Below are 16,587 nucleotides of genomic sequence, written 5' to 3'. Positions count from 1 at the left end.
GCACCCCTCTATTGTATAGTTTTACTTAGAAAATTTCTATTTGGGGGGCACCTGGGTGGCTCAGTCGTTAAGCGTCTGCCTTCGGCTCAGGTCGTGATCCCAGGACCCTGGGATCGAGCCCCACATCGGGCTCCCTGCTCCGTGGGGAAGCCTGCTTCTCCCTCTCCTACTCCCCCTGCTTGTGTTCCCTCTCTCACTATGTCTCTCTCTGTCAAATAAATAAATAAAATCTTTAAAAAAAAAAAAAGAAAATTTCTATTTGGTTCTTCTTGTATCTTCTATTTCCTTGCTGACTTTCTATTTTTTTTTTTTTTTGGTTGAGGTTCTATTTTTTCTTTTGTTTCAAAAGTATTCTTAATTGCTCATTGAAGAATTTTATGAACACCAATTCTAAATCTTTGTCAAATAATTCTCTCATTTCTCTTATCTCAGAATTGACATCTATTAATTGCCTTTTTTCACTCTGAGATCTTCCTGTTTCTCATTATGACAAGTAATTTTCTATTGAAATCTGGACATTCTGGGTATGATGTTATGAGACTCTGGATATTATTTAAACCTTTTGTCTCATCTGGCTTTCTCTGACACCACTCTGTCAGGAAAAAGGGAGAACTGCTTTGTTACTTCCAGATGGAGTTAGAAGTCAAAACCCAGGCCCATCAAAGGTGGCTGCATTGATAAAGACCCCCCACTTTTTTTTTTTAAAGATTTATTTATTTGAGAGAGAGAGAGAAAGGGAGAGCACATGCGTGCACGTGCACCAGTGGGAGGGGCAGGAGGAGAAAGAATTCCAAGCAGCCCCACAGGGCTCCATCTCACGACCCTGTGCCAAAACCAAGACTTGGATGCTTAACTGACTGTGCCACCTAGGCACCCCAAAGACCCCCCACCTTTAGTTTGGGATCCCAAACAGCTACTCCCTAAGGTACTGGGAACCAGAACTAGACCAGTCCTCCCAGATGGTAACAAGGTTGGTGGTTACCTGAATGTCTGTCCTCAGGCAGAGCCCACTATGCCAGCTGTATAACTCTGTGTCCTCAGGAAATTTCTCTCATGCCAAGTCATCTGAAGCACATGGTGACCCAGCAGCCAGAAGAGCAGCTCTGGCTTTGAGAGAACTAGTAATTATCAGTGGCAGCAAAAATTAAAGATGCGAAACGAGCCCAAAGGAACCTTGTGTATATATCCAGTTTAAAAGGCGACAGTGTCCTTCTATTTCAGCTCTGGCTACCATCTTTTGTCTAGACTTTTCTAAGGCCATCCTATCCCATGAATAGAACTACAGTCCATCCATAACTCCATTCTGGGTTTGCTATATGAACAGACACCCCTCAAACTTCTCATTCCAGCCAGTCACACTTCCCCATCAAAGAAACAGGAATAATTCTCCCATAAATAGTCTGTGTGTGCTGACAAATGGGAATATGAAGCAGTATAATTAATTGCTGTATTTAAGTGCCTCCAGTGAAACCTTATAAGAGAGAAGGTGCTTGTCTTAGGGAGACACATCAGGAGGTGAGAAAGCAAAATTTGAAGGGAGGAAACGAGCTTGGTTATTTGCATTCCATATTAACATAAGGGAAGATGCTTTGGAGTAAGTCAACCGATCTGGAAAGGCCTATGACTAGGCTGTTGGCCTATGGCCCTCAGGACGATGTTGCCTAGCAATGAACAGGCACTTGCCAGGCAGGTGCTAGGAAGAGTATGTGCAGAGAGATGCACACCTAACATGTACCAGCATTCTGTACCCCCCTTGAGACTGAGGCATGAGATACAAGCACCTGTTTTCTCTTTGAGCAGAATTGATGTTTATGCAATTGGACAGTTAAGGCAGAAATCCAATTACTGAGCTAATTAGCACCTTTGAATGGTAAGCACCAAATGTGCAGGAGGAAAGCACTGGAGAAAAGCTCAAATTACCCAGTATGGCTGACAGTTCACCTTCTTAGAGAGTCTGGTGGAGAGCCAGAGGCCCTGGGGTACACAGGCAGGTTAGCTTAGTTATTGCCGATCGAATTTAGCACTCTGCGTCCTATAGCCTTATGAAAAGATAGCTTTCCAGTTAATGTAGTTTTAGAAGGTGTTTTCAATCCCCAAGGAGTTTGGTAAATGACTTTCCTTTGGCTCAGCCCCACTTTAAAAATTGTTTATTCTGCTGCTGAAAATTCCATTTGTCCTAGGTCTTCAGGTTAAATTAAAATTCCATTTAGGGACTTATTATGCTGACATGGGATTTCGGCCTTCATTAGAAAGAATTTTGTTGTTTGCTGTATTTTTCGCCACCCTGGGCTCTTTTACTTTCAAAGCTGACCCAAGGTATTTGGAAGAAAAACTGAAGCAGTAATAGAACAGAGTGATGGGGTTAACAGCCTTTTTGAGATGCAACCAAGTATTTCTTCTCTCCAACCCATCTGCAGAACCTGTCCCACAAAGCTCAAACAGGATCTCACCTAGATGGTTCTCAAATATCTGAGACAGATGAGAAAAAGAAAATACTTTTTTTCTTAGCTCCATCTAAGTATTTTTTTAATCTTTCTGATTCCCAAGAGACAAGTTCACAACAGAATTCTGCATTCTGAGGTTTCCTTTTAAGTACCATTACTACTAACAAGTGCTTGTCATTTATTAAATCACACTCAGGATGTCAACGATCATGTTTAACTCTAAGTTAGTGGCGGCTAGTCTCCTTTCTTCTTAGCAGGTGTCATGAGAGAAAAATTAATGTTAGAAACAGCATTATTTTGGACTCTTCATTTATTCATGCCAGTTGTGAGCAAAGGTGTGTCTTCAGGCAACTTAGGGTCTAGTGTAAGAGGGGGATATAATCAAATAATCACACAAAGAAATATATGACATGGTAGAGTCAGCCTACTGGGTTCAAATCCTGGCTCCACACTCATGTGTGGCCTTGGGCACTGCAGTTAATTTCACTGTGTCTCAAGTTCCTTCTTGGAGGGAATGGGTGTGATAATAATACCTATCTATGAATAATATCTATGTAATAATAATACCTATCTATGAAGTTGTAAGGATATAATGAGTTAACTCACGTGAAGTATTTATGAAGAGAAGTGTTACGGAAATATTAGCTGTCATCGTTAGTAATATTAACTATGACAGGTTCCCCACAGGAGAGGTATGACGTGTGAAGGAGCATATGACATGAGTCTCACCTAGAGCAGGTGTCAGGAAGTCTTCCCTGAGAGCGATACTGGTGCCAGACTTGAAGCACTAGAGGTGTCTGTCAGGAAGGCGGGTGGGGTAGTAAGGACTCCAAGTAGAGGACGCAAGAGTTGCAGAGGATAGCAGGGAAGGCAGGGTGACAGGAATAGGAGGTCAGGGCACACTGAAGATGTGGAAAAAGGCTAGCATGGTTGGACCAGAGAAAGCAAAGTCAGGAACCAGGCATGCTAAAAATCAGTTTCTTCAAACTTACATGTAAGCCTGTATTCAATGATATATTTCTAGTGAAAGCCCTTTCTTAATGTCTTCGGTTTAACCATATGAAATTGCCATCTTTGTACATCATGAACAGTTAAATATCCAAGGTCATGTGGTTGAAGTCAATCTCATATTTCATCCTTCAAAGGATGATGAGACCACCGCTGAAGATCTGAAATAAAGAGACGAAGCAGGTCAGGCACAGTGTCTCTGAGCAGAGCTGACTGTTGCACTTATAAAGGCTTTCTGGGACATGTGAAGTTCAAGGACGGCTGAGGTATTAGAGGCAGAAGTGGGTTGATACCATTGGCACAGACAGTTACCTGGGGACAGTCTCCTTTCTTATCTGGGTGACAGTCTGATCAGTCGCCCCTCACAAGTCTGGAGTGAGTCTGTCCCTCACTGGCTGGCTTGCAGAAGCAAGGGGCCACATGGGTCGGCTGGCTTACTGAGGCTCTGAACGGAGATGAGTTGTCATAACTGGAGAGATTTAAAACTGATTCTGATGGCCATTTGTTGCCATGGCTACAGACAATCTCTCTTCTTTAAGTTTGTAAGAGCCAATTTCATTCTTGTGCTTCAACGGAAGAGAGGCCTATAAGAATGCTCCCAGTGCTTGAAAGCAAGTGTCTCCCAATCCTGAGTTGTCATCATCTCTCCCCTCCCCATGTTTCTTGTACTTTTCCCTCTCTTTGTTATTGTGAGACCCCTCTTCCTTCCTGCAGCATGTCACATAGGAGCAATCACCCTGACTGGTGAGTTCCATGTCCCCTGCATTCCCCACCACACAGCCAATTCTGTAAACCAACTCTCTGTCCTTTGTAATGATCTAGTTGTGAAATTTTACCCTTTTGTGGTCCCTTCTAGCACACGGCGCGTGGATAATTCCAACACGAGACTGGTGGTCCAAATTGAAAAGGATCCAGGTAAGAAGATACCTTCCTTCTCTCTTTTTAAACTCCTTATTTCCTTATATAGATGGATTCCTTCAATCCAAACAGGGGAAATGAGTACTCACTCTTTTTCATCACTGTGGAGATGATGTATGTCTCGGTAATAAATATGCTGACTGGAAAAATAAAACTATACAAATAGACTGACCAAACATCCTGATTTGGTTTGGAAATGCTTTTTTCCATTACTTAGAATTGATGTGGTACATGTTCAGTATAGAATGACTCTGTCAATGAAGACATTTTAGTTTGTGTGACAAAAGGCAAATACAGACTCTAAACCTTGCTTTTGTTCTTGTAGCAAAAAAATTCTTAGGAAAATCGTCAGTGTTGTGATGTCCTCAAAGGCAAATGATTCCCAGATCTAAGATCCAGAAGTCTTAAGAAACTTCGTTCAACATTAAGCTATGGAAGGAGTTACCTTCTAGGAAATTATTTTACTTTTTGCTTTCTGTATTCTATTTCATTTTTAACCATTCTACCTCTTTTTTCATCATATCAGAAGGCAAATTTTAACTCTTCTCTATTTTTATCCACTTCACTCTCTCCCCTGTGCCAAAAGGTTTGTCTAGGAAGAGTGGTATCATGTCATTATCTATATTTGAATTGCATATACATGATTAATTTGAACTCGTAATTTGATGTGGGAAAATACCTAGAGAGAGAGGTTTATTTTTTGTTGACCTAAAGTTCAACTCGTCAGTACAACTTGGCGGGGGTGATGCACAACTATGGGACTCTGTGACATTGCAGGGCCATTGACATTAGGCATATGGACAGTTTCACAAGTGCATCTTCCCTCCAGTTATTCATAATTGTTGTCTCATTTTAATCCAATTACATGGATCTGTGGTCAAGGTGTTCTTTCTACAAAGACTCCACTTCGGTGGCTGAAACCATTTTTGTTTTATTTAAATATCAAACAGTTTGAACAATTAAGCAAAAATTAATTCTCTCATTCAGGCCTTCCCTTTAAAAGTGGCGGAGACCCAAAGTAATCTCTAATTAAGGTCTTGGGATGCATGCTGATTCATCATTGAAAGTGAATTGAATGGCAGGTCAGGCAGGCTTCATCTGCACTGAAGACTCAGCATACTGATACTTCATTAGACTACATGACATGATTCAGCCCACAGAACAGTTTATTTCTCTCTGTTAATCATAATTAGGTTTATAAGTGCCTTAATTTCAATTTGGTCTTCAACTGTCATGAATGCCCAGCAAGGATATTTATAATTTGATGTGTTATCTTAGAGATTTCTTACAGGTGGATCTGTGCTCTTCCTTATGTAGGAAGGGGCCAGCCTTCACCTTCCTGCACCCCCAATCATCTCCCTTTCCCCAGGGTCCAGAGCAAGGGGAGCTCTGTTCAGATCTGCAATCCTCATCTGGACCTTCCCTGATGCTGCCTCCACTCCAACAGACAATCTAGAAGGGAGCCTTGAGTTTAGCTTTAGGCATTTCCTCTTTGGGGAGACTCTGCTTCTCTGACTTTCCAGAGCCAGAAGTTTACTCCCAAACATGAGAGGCTCCTAAAATAAGAGTACTGAATGTAAACATTTCTCCCAGACCCTCCTGGCACTTCCTCCACCCACAAGACCACGGAGCAGGAGGACGTCCAAATTTATCCAGTCTTCTCTTTAAAATCTTTCTGTCCTTCATCATGAGAGATCTGATAGAGGGAGTGGAAGGGAGATTAAAGGAAATACCCATAAGCCTCCAATCCCACCCCGCCCCACAACTTTCCATCTCCTCTTCTGTACCCTTCCTTCACTCCTCTCTTGGTGTCATTATCCACCTAATTCAAATGGCTACAATTAAACAAGCAAACACGTAACTGCTGGTAATGCTGAGTCTTGACAAAGATGAAGAACAGCTAGAACTCTCAATCACTGCAGCTGGAGGGGCTACAAACATGGTACAGCCACTTTGGAGAACAGCATCCCCACTCCTAGGTATTTACTCAAGAGAAAACAAAACTACATTCACATAAACTTCAGCTCATGAATATTTTTGGTGGATTTCCTCCTAATCACTACAACTGGAAACAACCCAAATGTCCTCCGATGGATGAATGGATAAACAGGCTCTAGGACACGCATACCACAGAATACTACTCAACACTAAAATGGAACAGACTGCTGGGTACAGCAATATGGGTGAATCTCAAATGCATCTTTCTAATTGGCAGTTACATGACTATGCATTTATTAAGATTCATAAGATTACACACTAAAAAAGATAAATTTTACTCTACATAAATTATCCCTCCATAAATCTGAATTATATATATAATTTAAAAACAGTAAATGACATCTGTATGATGTATCTATGTGTATATAATATGCAAAAACATGTATTTGTATATAACATAATACTAGTAGTAATCATTTATATTGTAGCATATATATATGAATTGATGCTGTTTATTGTCTCTATTCCTCAATGACTTTGATTTCAAAAAGCTCCAGGAGTTACTTGACAGGTGTGTTCTTAAAAACAAAATTCTCTTAAAGAGGCTATAAGACCTATGGTGTTATCTATGATTCAACAGATATTTAGTTAGTCCCTTTTGCACGGTAGGACTTCTGCCAGTGTTGGGACACAGAAATAAGCAAATTCAGACATAGATCTGTCTTCCTTCATGTCATATCTTCTTCACTTTACTTTCTCCACTGCATTGGAAAAAATCAAATGTGAATCAAAATACTATATATACACAAAAACCGAAAGTCAGATTCCAACTGTGACAAGTGCTTCAGAGCTGAGGATCATGGTGCCGAGAGCCAGTAATAGGGGATTTGGCCCAGCAAAGTGGTCAGTGGAGACTTCCCTGAAGTAGCCATTAAGATGAGGTCTGAAGAATAGTAAGTGTTCAAAAGCCAGAGAGGAATGGAAGAGCAACCCAGGCAGAAAGATTTGTGTCTACAAAGGCCCAGAGTGGGAAGGGCATGTGAGTCCCTCCACTGGAAGAAGTTCTATGCTGGGCATAAGGGAGAAAGGAGGAGGATGTTTGTGTGAAGTGAGGATGGAGATTGAAATAGGGAGCAGATCCCACGTGCCCCTTGTGTGTCCATATATCCTAGGTTTGCTCCTAACTTACACCTATGACTGTCCCAGCTTTTACCTGGGAATGCTAAATTATATGGGATCCTATTATAGGTGATGCAAAGAAGACTTGTTTCTATCTTAAGAGCACTGAAAAACCACTGAGGGCTAGAAGGTGATGGAGTTGAGGGGTCCTAGATAGCACATTCAACTTCTCAATTTGAAAAGCTCATTCTGGCTGAATTGTAGGGAATAGATGAGGTGGTAGGTCCTAATGAAGATGCACCGGGGAGTCCTAAGACTAGTGTGGCTGCCCACGTGAGAAATAATGCAGCTTGGAATAACGTAGGGGTAATGCAAATGGGGAAGGGTAGAAAGATGCAAAAAATATTGAAGAAAGTAAAATTGAGACGCTGGCGTGTGAAGGAGTGGGAACAGAGATCCCTGGGTTATGGCTGTCTGGGTGGTGGTACCAATTGCTGAAATAGGCAACAGAAGGGGGCCCGACCTGGGCATGCTGAGATGTGGAGCATTTGAGACATACAAGAACAGATGTTAAGTGAACAAGTAGGTACACAGGTCTAGAGCTTAAGACAAGAGACCTTACCTGGAGGTATGAATTTGTAAGTCATCTGCATTAAGACAATAATTTAATCCATCTGTATAGAGGAGACTGCCCAGAAAGATGATAAAGGAAAAAAAAATAAGAGGGTCAAGGGCGCCTGGGTGGCTCAGTTGGTTAAGCGACTGCCTTCGGCTCAGGTCATGATCCTGGAGTCCCAGGATCGAGTCCCGCATCGGGCTCCCTGCTCGGCAGGGAGTCTGCTTCTCCCTCTGACCCTCCCCCCTCTCATGTGCTCTCTCTCTCTCATTCTCTCTCTCTCAAATAAATAAATAAAATCTTAAAAAAAAAAAATAAGAGGGTCTCACAAAGTCAACAAAAATGGGCAAAGTAGGGCGCCTGGGTGGCTCAGTTGGTTAAGCGACTGCCTTCGGCTCAGGTCATGATCCTGGAGTCCCGGGATCGAGTCCCGCATCGGGCTCCCTGCTCAGCAAGGGGTCTGCTTTTCCCTCTGACCCTCTTCCCTCTTGTGCTGTCTCTCACTCTCTCTCTCAAATAAATAAAATCTTAAAAAAAAAAAAATGGGCAAAGTATCTAAAAAGCCTGATTTACCCTTGACCAAATGACAACTCATAGTTTCCTAGGTCTGCGTGTATAGGAGTAAGTAGCCACTGATCTTATTTCTTGTTCTGTCTTTAGGGAATGATGACAACAATCTTAATTCCATCTTTTATGAGCACCTGACAAGGGCCCTGCAGGAGTCCCTGTGCGGAGACTTAGTTCTTGGTCGGTGGGGTAACTACAGCTCTGGCGATTGCTTTATTTTGGCCTCTGACTACCTCAACGCTTTTGTTCACCTGATTGAAATTGGAAATGGTCTTGTCACCTTTCAGCTTCGAGGACTGGAATTTCGAGGTAAGAATCTCTTCATTGTGGAAGGTGTTGGAAGCCGGTTGCCTCAATTAATTATCGTGCAAAAGCTTTCATGAGAAGATGCCATGAAAGAGCAAGAATTTAATAGTTGTCCTATAGTTGGAGGATGAGGGAGCTGGTTACACCTGCCTTTATTTGTGTATTCTGATATAGACACATCCCAGTCATCTGAGGGAGTAATGAGGTGAAACGTGTCGTCTGATGTAAACCTTGTGGCGTGGCGAGTCAAAACTTCAGTTTTAATCTTTCTGGGAAAAGCTCAGAAGTGACAGGAGGTTGTGGAGCATGCGTGGGCTCTATGTGGGGTCAGCCAGGCCTGAAACAGAACCTACTTCTGTGGGTTTCGGGTGTTGTGGTCTGTAGTGGGCCATTGTTCCGTGTCTAGCTTTTTCTCTTCAACTGTACGATGAGAAAAGAAGAAGAATGGCGGCCTCATAAAGTTGTGTGACTTAAATGATGTCATGTATATGTGGGTGCGAGGTGGATGCTTATTGCTTTGCAGTTATTGAGTTGACCTGAATCTTGAAAGCATGACCCTAGTTTTCCCATTAATACGCCGTTGGAGCTGAGTGGTGGAACGTGCAGGGATTAGCATAATAGATGTGCTCATGGGCCTTTCTCCTGTGTTCTTTGGTTATTCCCTCATTCAGTACATGTTTTTCTAATACCTCCTCTGTGTCTGGCCGAGTTCTAATGCTGGAGGTGCTGTGGGCACGTGACCTGAAAGACTCTTACCCTTGTGGTGTTGACCTTCAGCAGGAGATGTGGAAAACAAACAAGTCAACAAATGAGCAAACTAATCACAATGGTGGAAAGTGCTATGAAGGAAGCAAATCCAGTCTGACCGTCATCACTGCAGAGGGCGGGGCTGAGATGCTGCTACATTAGATGGGGCGGCCAGGGAAGGCGAACAGGAAGAAGGATGTTGTGGGCTAGGAGTTTCTGAGTGCTACATGGATGAGCGGGGAACCCTGATGTGACCAGAGCTATCTAGCAGGCCGGCAGCAGCGTGGCACAGGAGGGGGTGGGAGCCCAGGCATGTGGGGCCTCCCAGTCAGGGCGAGAGGCTGCATTTATTCTGTGCATAATGGGGAGCCATTAGGAGTGTCTCGTAGTCACCCAAACAGGAGAGGAGGGGGAGACAGAGAAGTACAGGGAGATTTAGAGGTGGGAAGGGCTGGGCTCAGCGTTGGGGAGTGCGGGAAAGAGGAGGCTCAGCATGCTCCCCAGTTTCCAGGTTGAGCACCTGGGTAGACAGAGGTGCCTTTCCTGAGACTGGGAAGCCTAGAGGAAGAACGGCACTTTTGGGTTTGAGAGTGTCATCAAGGGCTCCATGTTGGATATTTACTTTTTAAATGCCCTTGATTCATCTAAGTGGATCTGTCATGTAATTGGACATAAGAGCCTTATAGTCATTCAGAAGATATTTATCAAGCACTGGGCTAGGTGCTGTGAATACAAAAGTGCAGGGCCCCACCTTAAGGAGCTTGGAGCCTTGCCGACAAGAGGCACATACTGAGCAATAAGCATCATGGCAGTGCCAAGCATGGGGCCCCACAAGGACCAGAGAAGAGGCACTGGGATCAGACTGGACTGTGGGTCAGCTTGGCAGGGGAGAGGCTGCAGTTGGAGGGGAGAGGAGAGCACATGATGATAAAGAGGCGCAAAGTAGCCAGATGTGGTTTCCAGGTGGTTTGGGAGAAAGGGGTCCCAGACAATGCTGGAAAGATGATTAGGAGCCAAGTCATCACCATCCAGGACCTCACAGTGACAAAAACACACCTTTTAGCCAAGAACAAATTGCCATTATTTTATATTTTTAACACAATTACCTAACTCTTTAACCAAGCCTTTTGGTGCTAAGCATTAGTTTTGTGAATATCTGTTACTTGTATTAGCATTCCTAAATAAGTTTGTACAAAAGAGAGGTTTTTTTTTTTAGATTGGTGGGTTCTGTGGTTTAAGCATGTATTCTGTGCATCCTTACAAATTTTAGGAATTGAATTCAGGGAACTTATTTTGGAAAAGGTTATTGGGCCAAGGGAGTAGTGATCAAATTCTGCAGAATAAACGGAGAAGCCGTGTTTTCCCTGAAATTTTGCACAAATGCTAGAAAATGCTGCAGGAGGTAGTACAATAACGCAACAGACTTGTCTATTTTGAGAGCTTTTAGGTTTTCCTGGAATTCAAAGGAAGAACTTTTAAAGTGAGCCTGGTTTAACCTGAGTTAGGGCTTCTATCACAAGAGCTATATGACTTACAGCTCCTTTGGCAAACTGATGCTTGAGTTTAAAGGCTTCCAAGTTAACTGGACATTAGAAGTGTGCAGTACTTTGCCTGTGAGCCCCGCATATCACAAACAGGCATTCTTCTTGACCCACCACCCTGAGTGTTTGGGCTTCGCCCCATACCATTTTGGAGGGCGTAACCAGCCGTCACAAAATGTAATGGTTTAAAACAACAAGGATGTCTTCTTTTACACTGTTGTGTGGGTGGCTGGTGGTTCTTCTGCTGTACTCACCCTGGGTTCCTCAGGTAGCTGCCTTCAGCTGGAAGATGAACCAGGCTGGAAGGTCCGAGGTGCTTCATCTGGAGCTGGCTACTCTGGCGCCGTGGCTGTTCTCCGGGTGCTGCTCAGTGTCTAGGGGGCTGGACTAGGTGTGGTCTGGGTGGCCTCGATGTTCCAAAGGGGAAACATGGCCACTGAAAGGCCCTTATGGCCCAGTCTCTGGGGCAGGCACCATGTCACTCCCACCATGCCCTATTGGCAAAAGCCATCCCCAAGGACAGCTCCAATTCGTGTGGTAGAAAGTGACCCTGTCACACAGCAGGAGTCACTGGGGGCCAGTCTTGGAACAACACACCAGACTCCCGAAGCTGCCTCAGGAGAACCCAGAAGGAGGCTCAGAGCTGACATGCGTGTGCTCAGGCCTGAGACAGAGGCAGTTGTGTTCGGGGAGACTGCCCAGGAGGGTCTCCCCTAGGTGATTTTTCTCCCTCCTGCCAACTACAGGAGAAATGTAACCTGCCTATAAGAATGGCCTAAGCCTAGTAATGATGTCTTGGGAACAAAACGCCAGTTAACCTGCCCCGATAGTGCTCACTCCTGCGCCATATATTTTCTTTGACCTAGTTCTGCTGTAGATTGGAAGACGGCGCTATTAAGAGAGCAGGACAAAAATCTAAGTTATGTTGTAGTTGCAGGAGGGATCCAGTTGACCTAAAATGACTCTTCCTTTTTATATCTTTTTGCAATATATATTACAGTATTCCCAGGGAAGATCTTGTTTTCTTTCTCCTCCTTGAGTATTTTTCTAAGATCCACCTTCAGTGGTTCACTTTTTTCTTCAATTCCCTATTTTCCCAAATAGCAGGCTTTATTTTGGTCAATTTTGACCTACTTCAGTATGACCTGGGGCAGTCAAAACCCAGCTGTGCTGGTTCTCCTCTCTGAAGCACACTGAGCTGTCAGTGGAAATGTGAGCTGCTCACGGCACAGACTGAGTCTAGGAAATGAATAACACACCCTGGAGGAAGAGGAAGACAACCTCCCATGGCCAGGGAGCAAGAAGTCCACCTGTCCATTTCTCACTGCAAGGGATGCAGTTGTATCAATAGGAGTTTTTAATCGCAAGCAACAGAAATCAACTCTAGGGAACTTAACCAGGAGAAGGGTTTATTGGAAGATATTGCACGGGACACAGACTTTCTGAGAAGGCTGGAAAAGCAGGCTTGATGGCTGTAAGTCAAGAGCCATGTCTAAAATCACACCACAGCACTGATCTCATGAAGCAGTCACATCCTGGGGACCTGGGCACTACCCTCACTTTATTGACACTATGATCCTGGATCCTGGATGCTGCCCCTGCCACTGCTACCCCCTGAATCTGGATGAAGAGCCCCTGCCACCAACTCCCTTACAGAATACATCCCATGCATCTGCTTCTTTGTGTCACCAGCACATTAGTCAAAGTCTGGGGTGCAGCTCATGGATGAAGCAGAGACCACATGCATATGCTCTAGATGCAAGGGCGGCCTGGAAAGAGGGCGTCTAAGTTCTTAGTTCCCAGAGCGGAAGATTACCACTGCCTCTTGCCAGGACTCATCATATGAGTACGTTGGTTGAAGTCATGCTAGCTGCTGTCATAGTTAAATCCCAGATCTCTGTGACTGACACAACAGATGTTTCTTTTTGAACTCACATAGAATCCAATCATTGAGAGGAGGTGATGGGGGTAGGGGCTGGTTCCCTTCCACACCATCAAGGATCCTGGCTAATAGAAGCTCTGCCTAGTCCCTATCACATTGCTTTTGAGGTCACTCTGAGCTTCAACATGAAGCTGGCAGGGAGTGGAGGATTGCCTGAAAGATTGTTTTGGGACAGGCCTAAACCTGGAATACATCATCTGTTCTTATATTCTATTGTTTAGAAGTGACATAGCTGTAAGAGAAGCTAGGAGATGTTATCTAGCTGAGTACCCAGGAGAAAAAGTAAAAGTAAAAAGTTGGTGAGGAGTTAGCTAGTCTGGCATACTGGGTAATTTCCCAAACATACAATAGAGATTTAGATCCTGGATAGCCCAAAAAAATAATTAAGGTTCATGACACATCCTTTTTCTGTTGGCTGGTACTGTAGGGAATGATTGAAACCAGTTCAAACTAAGAATACATATAAGGAAGCCACATTTTTCTGTCCTGCTCCTTTTGGCTCATGTATCCTAGAATAGAAATAAATTCTTTACTTTTTAATGTAAAAAAACGGGATTGTGGTGCCCTTGCTGCTCTTGGGTATATGAGTATTACTTGCATCTACCTAACCAAGGAGGTTTTCAGGAAACCATTCAAGACTTGACAGATTAATCATTGGTTTTAAATCTAATTCAAGGTAATAGATAATGCCCTTTAGAAGGTCAGCAGTGTGAGGGGCACCAAGTTCAAGGTTTTTCAAAAGAAATGGAATCTATTGGATTTTAAGTCCCATTTAACCATCACTGTAGGTGGATACAGAAAAATGGAAAAGCAAGAGTTGATTATCAGTTCAATCCATTTCTGTTCTCCTTTAGTCTTCCAGGTGACCCAGGCTGATGGGTTTGCCCATTTCTGTTAGAAGGGGAGACAAATGAATGAGGAGTCACAGTGCTGTAAGCAAGAGAAACCAGGCTACTTGAAAATACTGTCTGAAGAGGGGAAGAACCAGGAGTAGGAGCCAAAAGTAAGAGGCACTGGAAGGAGTCTCTTATGACATGAATGTGAACTCCGAGCTAGGGACAGAGCACTGGCCTGTGAAGATGACACCTACCCTCAGAATGGCCACAATCCCATTGCTTCCTCCCGCTTAAAAAATGGGAAAGTGAGGAGCCCGGAGGTGAATACATTCTGCAGGCTCACGGCTAGTTAGTGTTGGAACTAGGCAAACGCACATGACTGTCTAGCTCTTAACCAGAACATCTCTTTCTACCTGAAAATTTTACCTTCTTCTTTTGGATATTTGTTTGGATTTGTACTGTAATGCTTATTTAGTTTACAGAACACCAAGTAACTGGGGTAAAATGCCTTTGGTCACTGGCACATCCTTTCAGAAGTTCCACATTATTTTTCTAGTTGCCAAAAAAAAAAAAAGCAACCAAAAGATATTTAAGATAACAAGATACTTAACAGAGCATCACAGGTTACTTGGCCTCTCAGATTCCATAATTGGAACTTTGGTGTGATTTCTACGTTCTTAGTGTCTTTCCAGCTCTGACGGGCCATCAAGTCAGGAGGTATAAAATACTTCCACCATATGATGCACTTGGGGGAAGTTGAACCTGTCCTCTCTGCTGGAGTCCAAGTATAGTTCTCCCCCAGGGAGTAGGTCCTGTTGGTGGCTATCCCAGTCTTGAGATCACGGCTGCAGACTTCCTGCTAATACAGTGCCACACAGAGAAGGTCGGCACCCCTGAGCATTAGTGCACCAGCTGGTGATAGGACTGGGCAGTGAAGCAGAGTAGAGGGATTTCAGGCAAAGGGAAGAGGAGGGCTTGCTATGATGGCAAAAGATAGAATCCCAAGGGCTGGGAGGATGGAATCCATAGTAGCTCGTCGAGAGGAGGGAAACATATGGCCCAGATGCAGGTAAAAGATGGGCATGAGATGGAAGAATGGATGGAGTAGGGGGAGTACAGTTGGCCAGTATGAAGAGCCCCCGTGGGGTCAGGGATTGTGATGTTAAAGGAAGATGTGTTAAGGTTGCTCGTGTTTTCCCCTAAGCCACCTGCAGCTTCATGGGCAGAGCTGGGCTTAATCGGGATTGAGACCAAGTCGACTGAGTGCCATAATGTAAACCAAGGACAGGGGAACTGGCAGCGTGTGTAAGGGTCTGATGATGATGGCAATGGCTGGCCACTGAATGCCAGCTGAGAGAGAGGAGGAGTGAGGGTATGAGAGAGGTGGAACTAGGACCCGGTGAAGGGCTTTCTGGATCCAGGAAAGGTGTCAGGGTTGTTGAAGTTGCAGCGTTAGAGGAAACGAGCTGGAAAGACAGGAGGTGGTTGCGGGAGAGCAAAAGGTTTGAAACTAACACTCACAGGGGGAGACAGTCTTTGGTAATCACAGCCTAGGGTCATGGCCATGGAAATGAGTGGCTGAGGTTGAGTGGAAGATGGGATCATTAGAGGAGTGGGAGTCAGGGGCCAGGATGCTGGAAGGAGCATCTCTGTGGATCCTGAAATCTCAAGAGGGATGGCCAGAGGTATGCTGAGGAGTGCGAGTGACCCCGGGCCAGAATCTCCATGGACTTGGAGTGATCTAGAAGGCCCTGGAAGGAGGCAATGAGGGAGAATGGTGCGGGGTAGACAGAGAGAATAGTCTGACAGCATCCCTGAGAAGCAAGGGATGAGCCCCACTTGGGAGAGCTGCAGAGGGGACAGGGAGAGCCAGCTTTCCAATAGGCACCAAAGAGAAGAGGAGAACATGCAGAGAAGTTGAGGAATAGATCATGAGTTCCCGAGGGCACAGTGAAAGGATCTCCAGAGTTTGTGGCCTGGGTGGAAGTCGGGTGGTAGTTAAGATCAGGTCAGAAAATGTGATTTGTCCAATGCTATGGCAATTAGGCTATAGGGGGTCCTGGGCTCCCCATGGCAGATGACATGAACTGCCATAAAGCAACATTCTCTCAAGGGTGATGAAGCGGATCCTATCATCTAAGGCCGGGTCACATGCAGGGAAGTTTTGGGGCTACTGAGATGGAATTTAGTTATGTATGCAGATTTCATTAGCCTCATTAATGCAGGACTGCTACATTTTTATCACAGCAAGATTAGTTTTCCAGAAATTTTCTAAGGGGAGGTCTTAGGAAATATTAGTGTCATTTGATAAAGTGGGGTTTTGGAAACCCATATCAGAAATGAATGATGTTGGGGCACCTGGGTGGCTCAGTCATTGAGCGTCTGCCTTCAGCTCAGGTCATGATCCCAGGGTCCTGGGACCGAGTCCCGCATCAGGCTCCCTGCTCCGCGGGAAGCCTGCTTCTCCCTCTCCCACTCCCCCTGCTTGTGTTCCCTCTCCCGCTGTGTCTCTCTCTGTCAAACAAATAAATAAAATCTTTAAAAAAAAAAATGCATGCTGTTATGTGGACATTTACCTTTTCTTTTCTTTTATTCTTATGTTAAT

At 44.3% G+C, this 16,587-nt stretch overlaps 1 protein-coding gene across 5 annotated transcripts in view; it reads left to right on the top strand.

Moving 5' to 3' along the window:
* The window catches only part of PCNX2 (pecanex 2), a 316,535-nt gene that overhangs the window by 253,280 nt on the left and 46,668 nt on the right, over window positions 1–16,587 (top strand). For all 5 annotated transcript variants that reach the window (XM_081824289.1, XM_081824287.1, XM_081824288.1 and 2 more), the window contains 2 exons: window positions 4,309–4,367; window positions 8,704–8,919. In XM_081824289.1, coding sequence (XP_081680415.1) covers window positions 4,309–4,367; window positions 8,704–8,919 — 275 coding nt within the window. The remainder of the gene's footprint in view (window positions 1–4,308; window positions 4,368–8,703; window positions 8,920–16,587) is intronic.

The sequence above is a fragment of the Leptonychotes weddellii genome, chromosome 6, assembly GCF_054177405.1.
Source record: "Leptonychotes weddellii isolate Sample4059 chromosome 6, ASM5417740v2, whole genome shotgun sequence".
Lineage (NCBI taxonomy): Eukaryota > Metazoa > Chordata > Mammalia > Carnivora > Phocidae > Leptonychotes > Leptonychotes weddellii.
The sequence above is the reverse complement of the archived record's forward strand: the minus strand, read 5'-3'. Positions and strand labels throughout refer to the sequence as shown.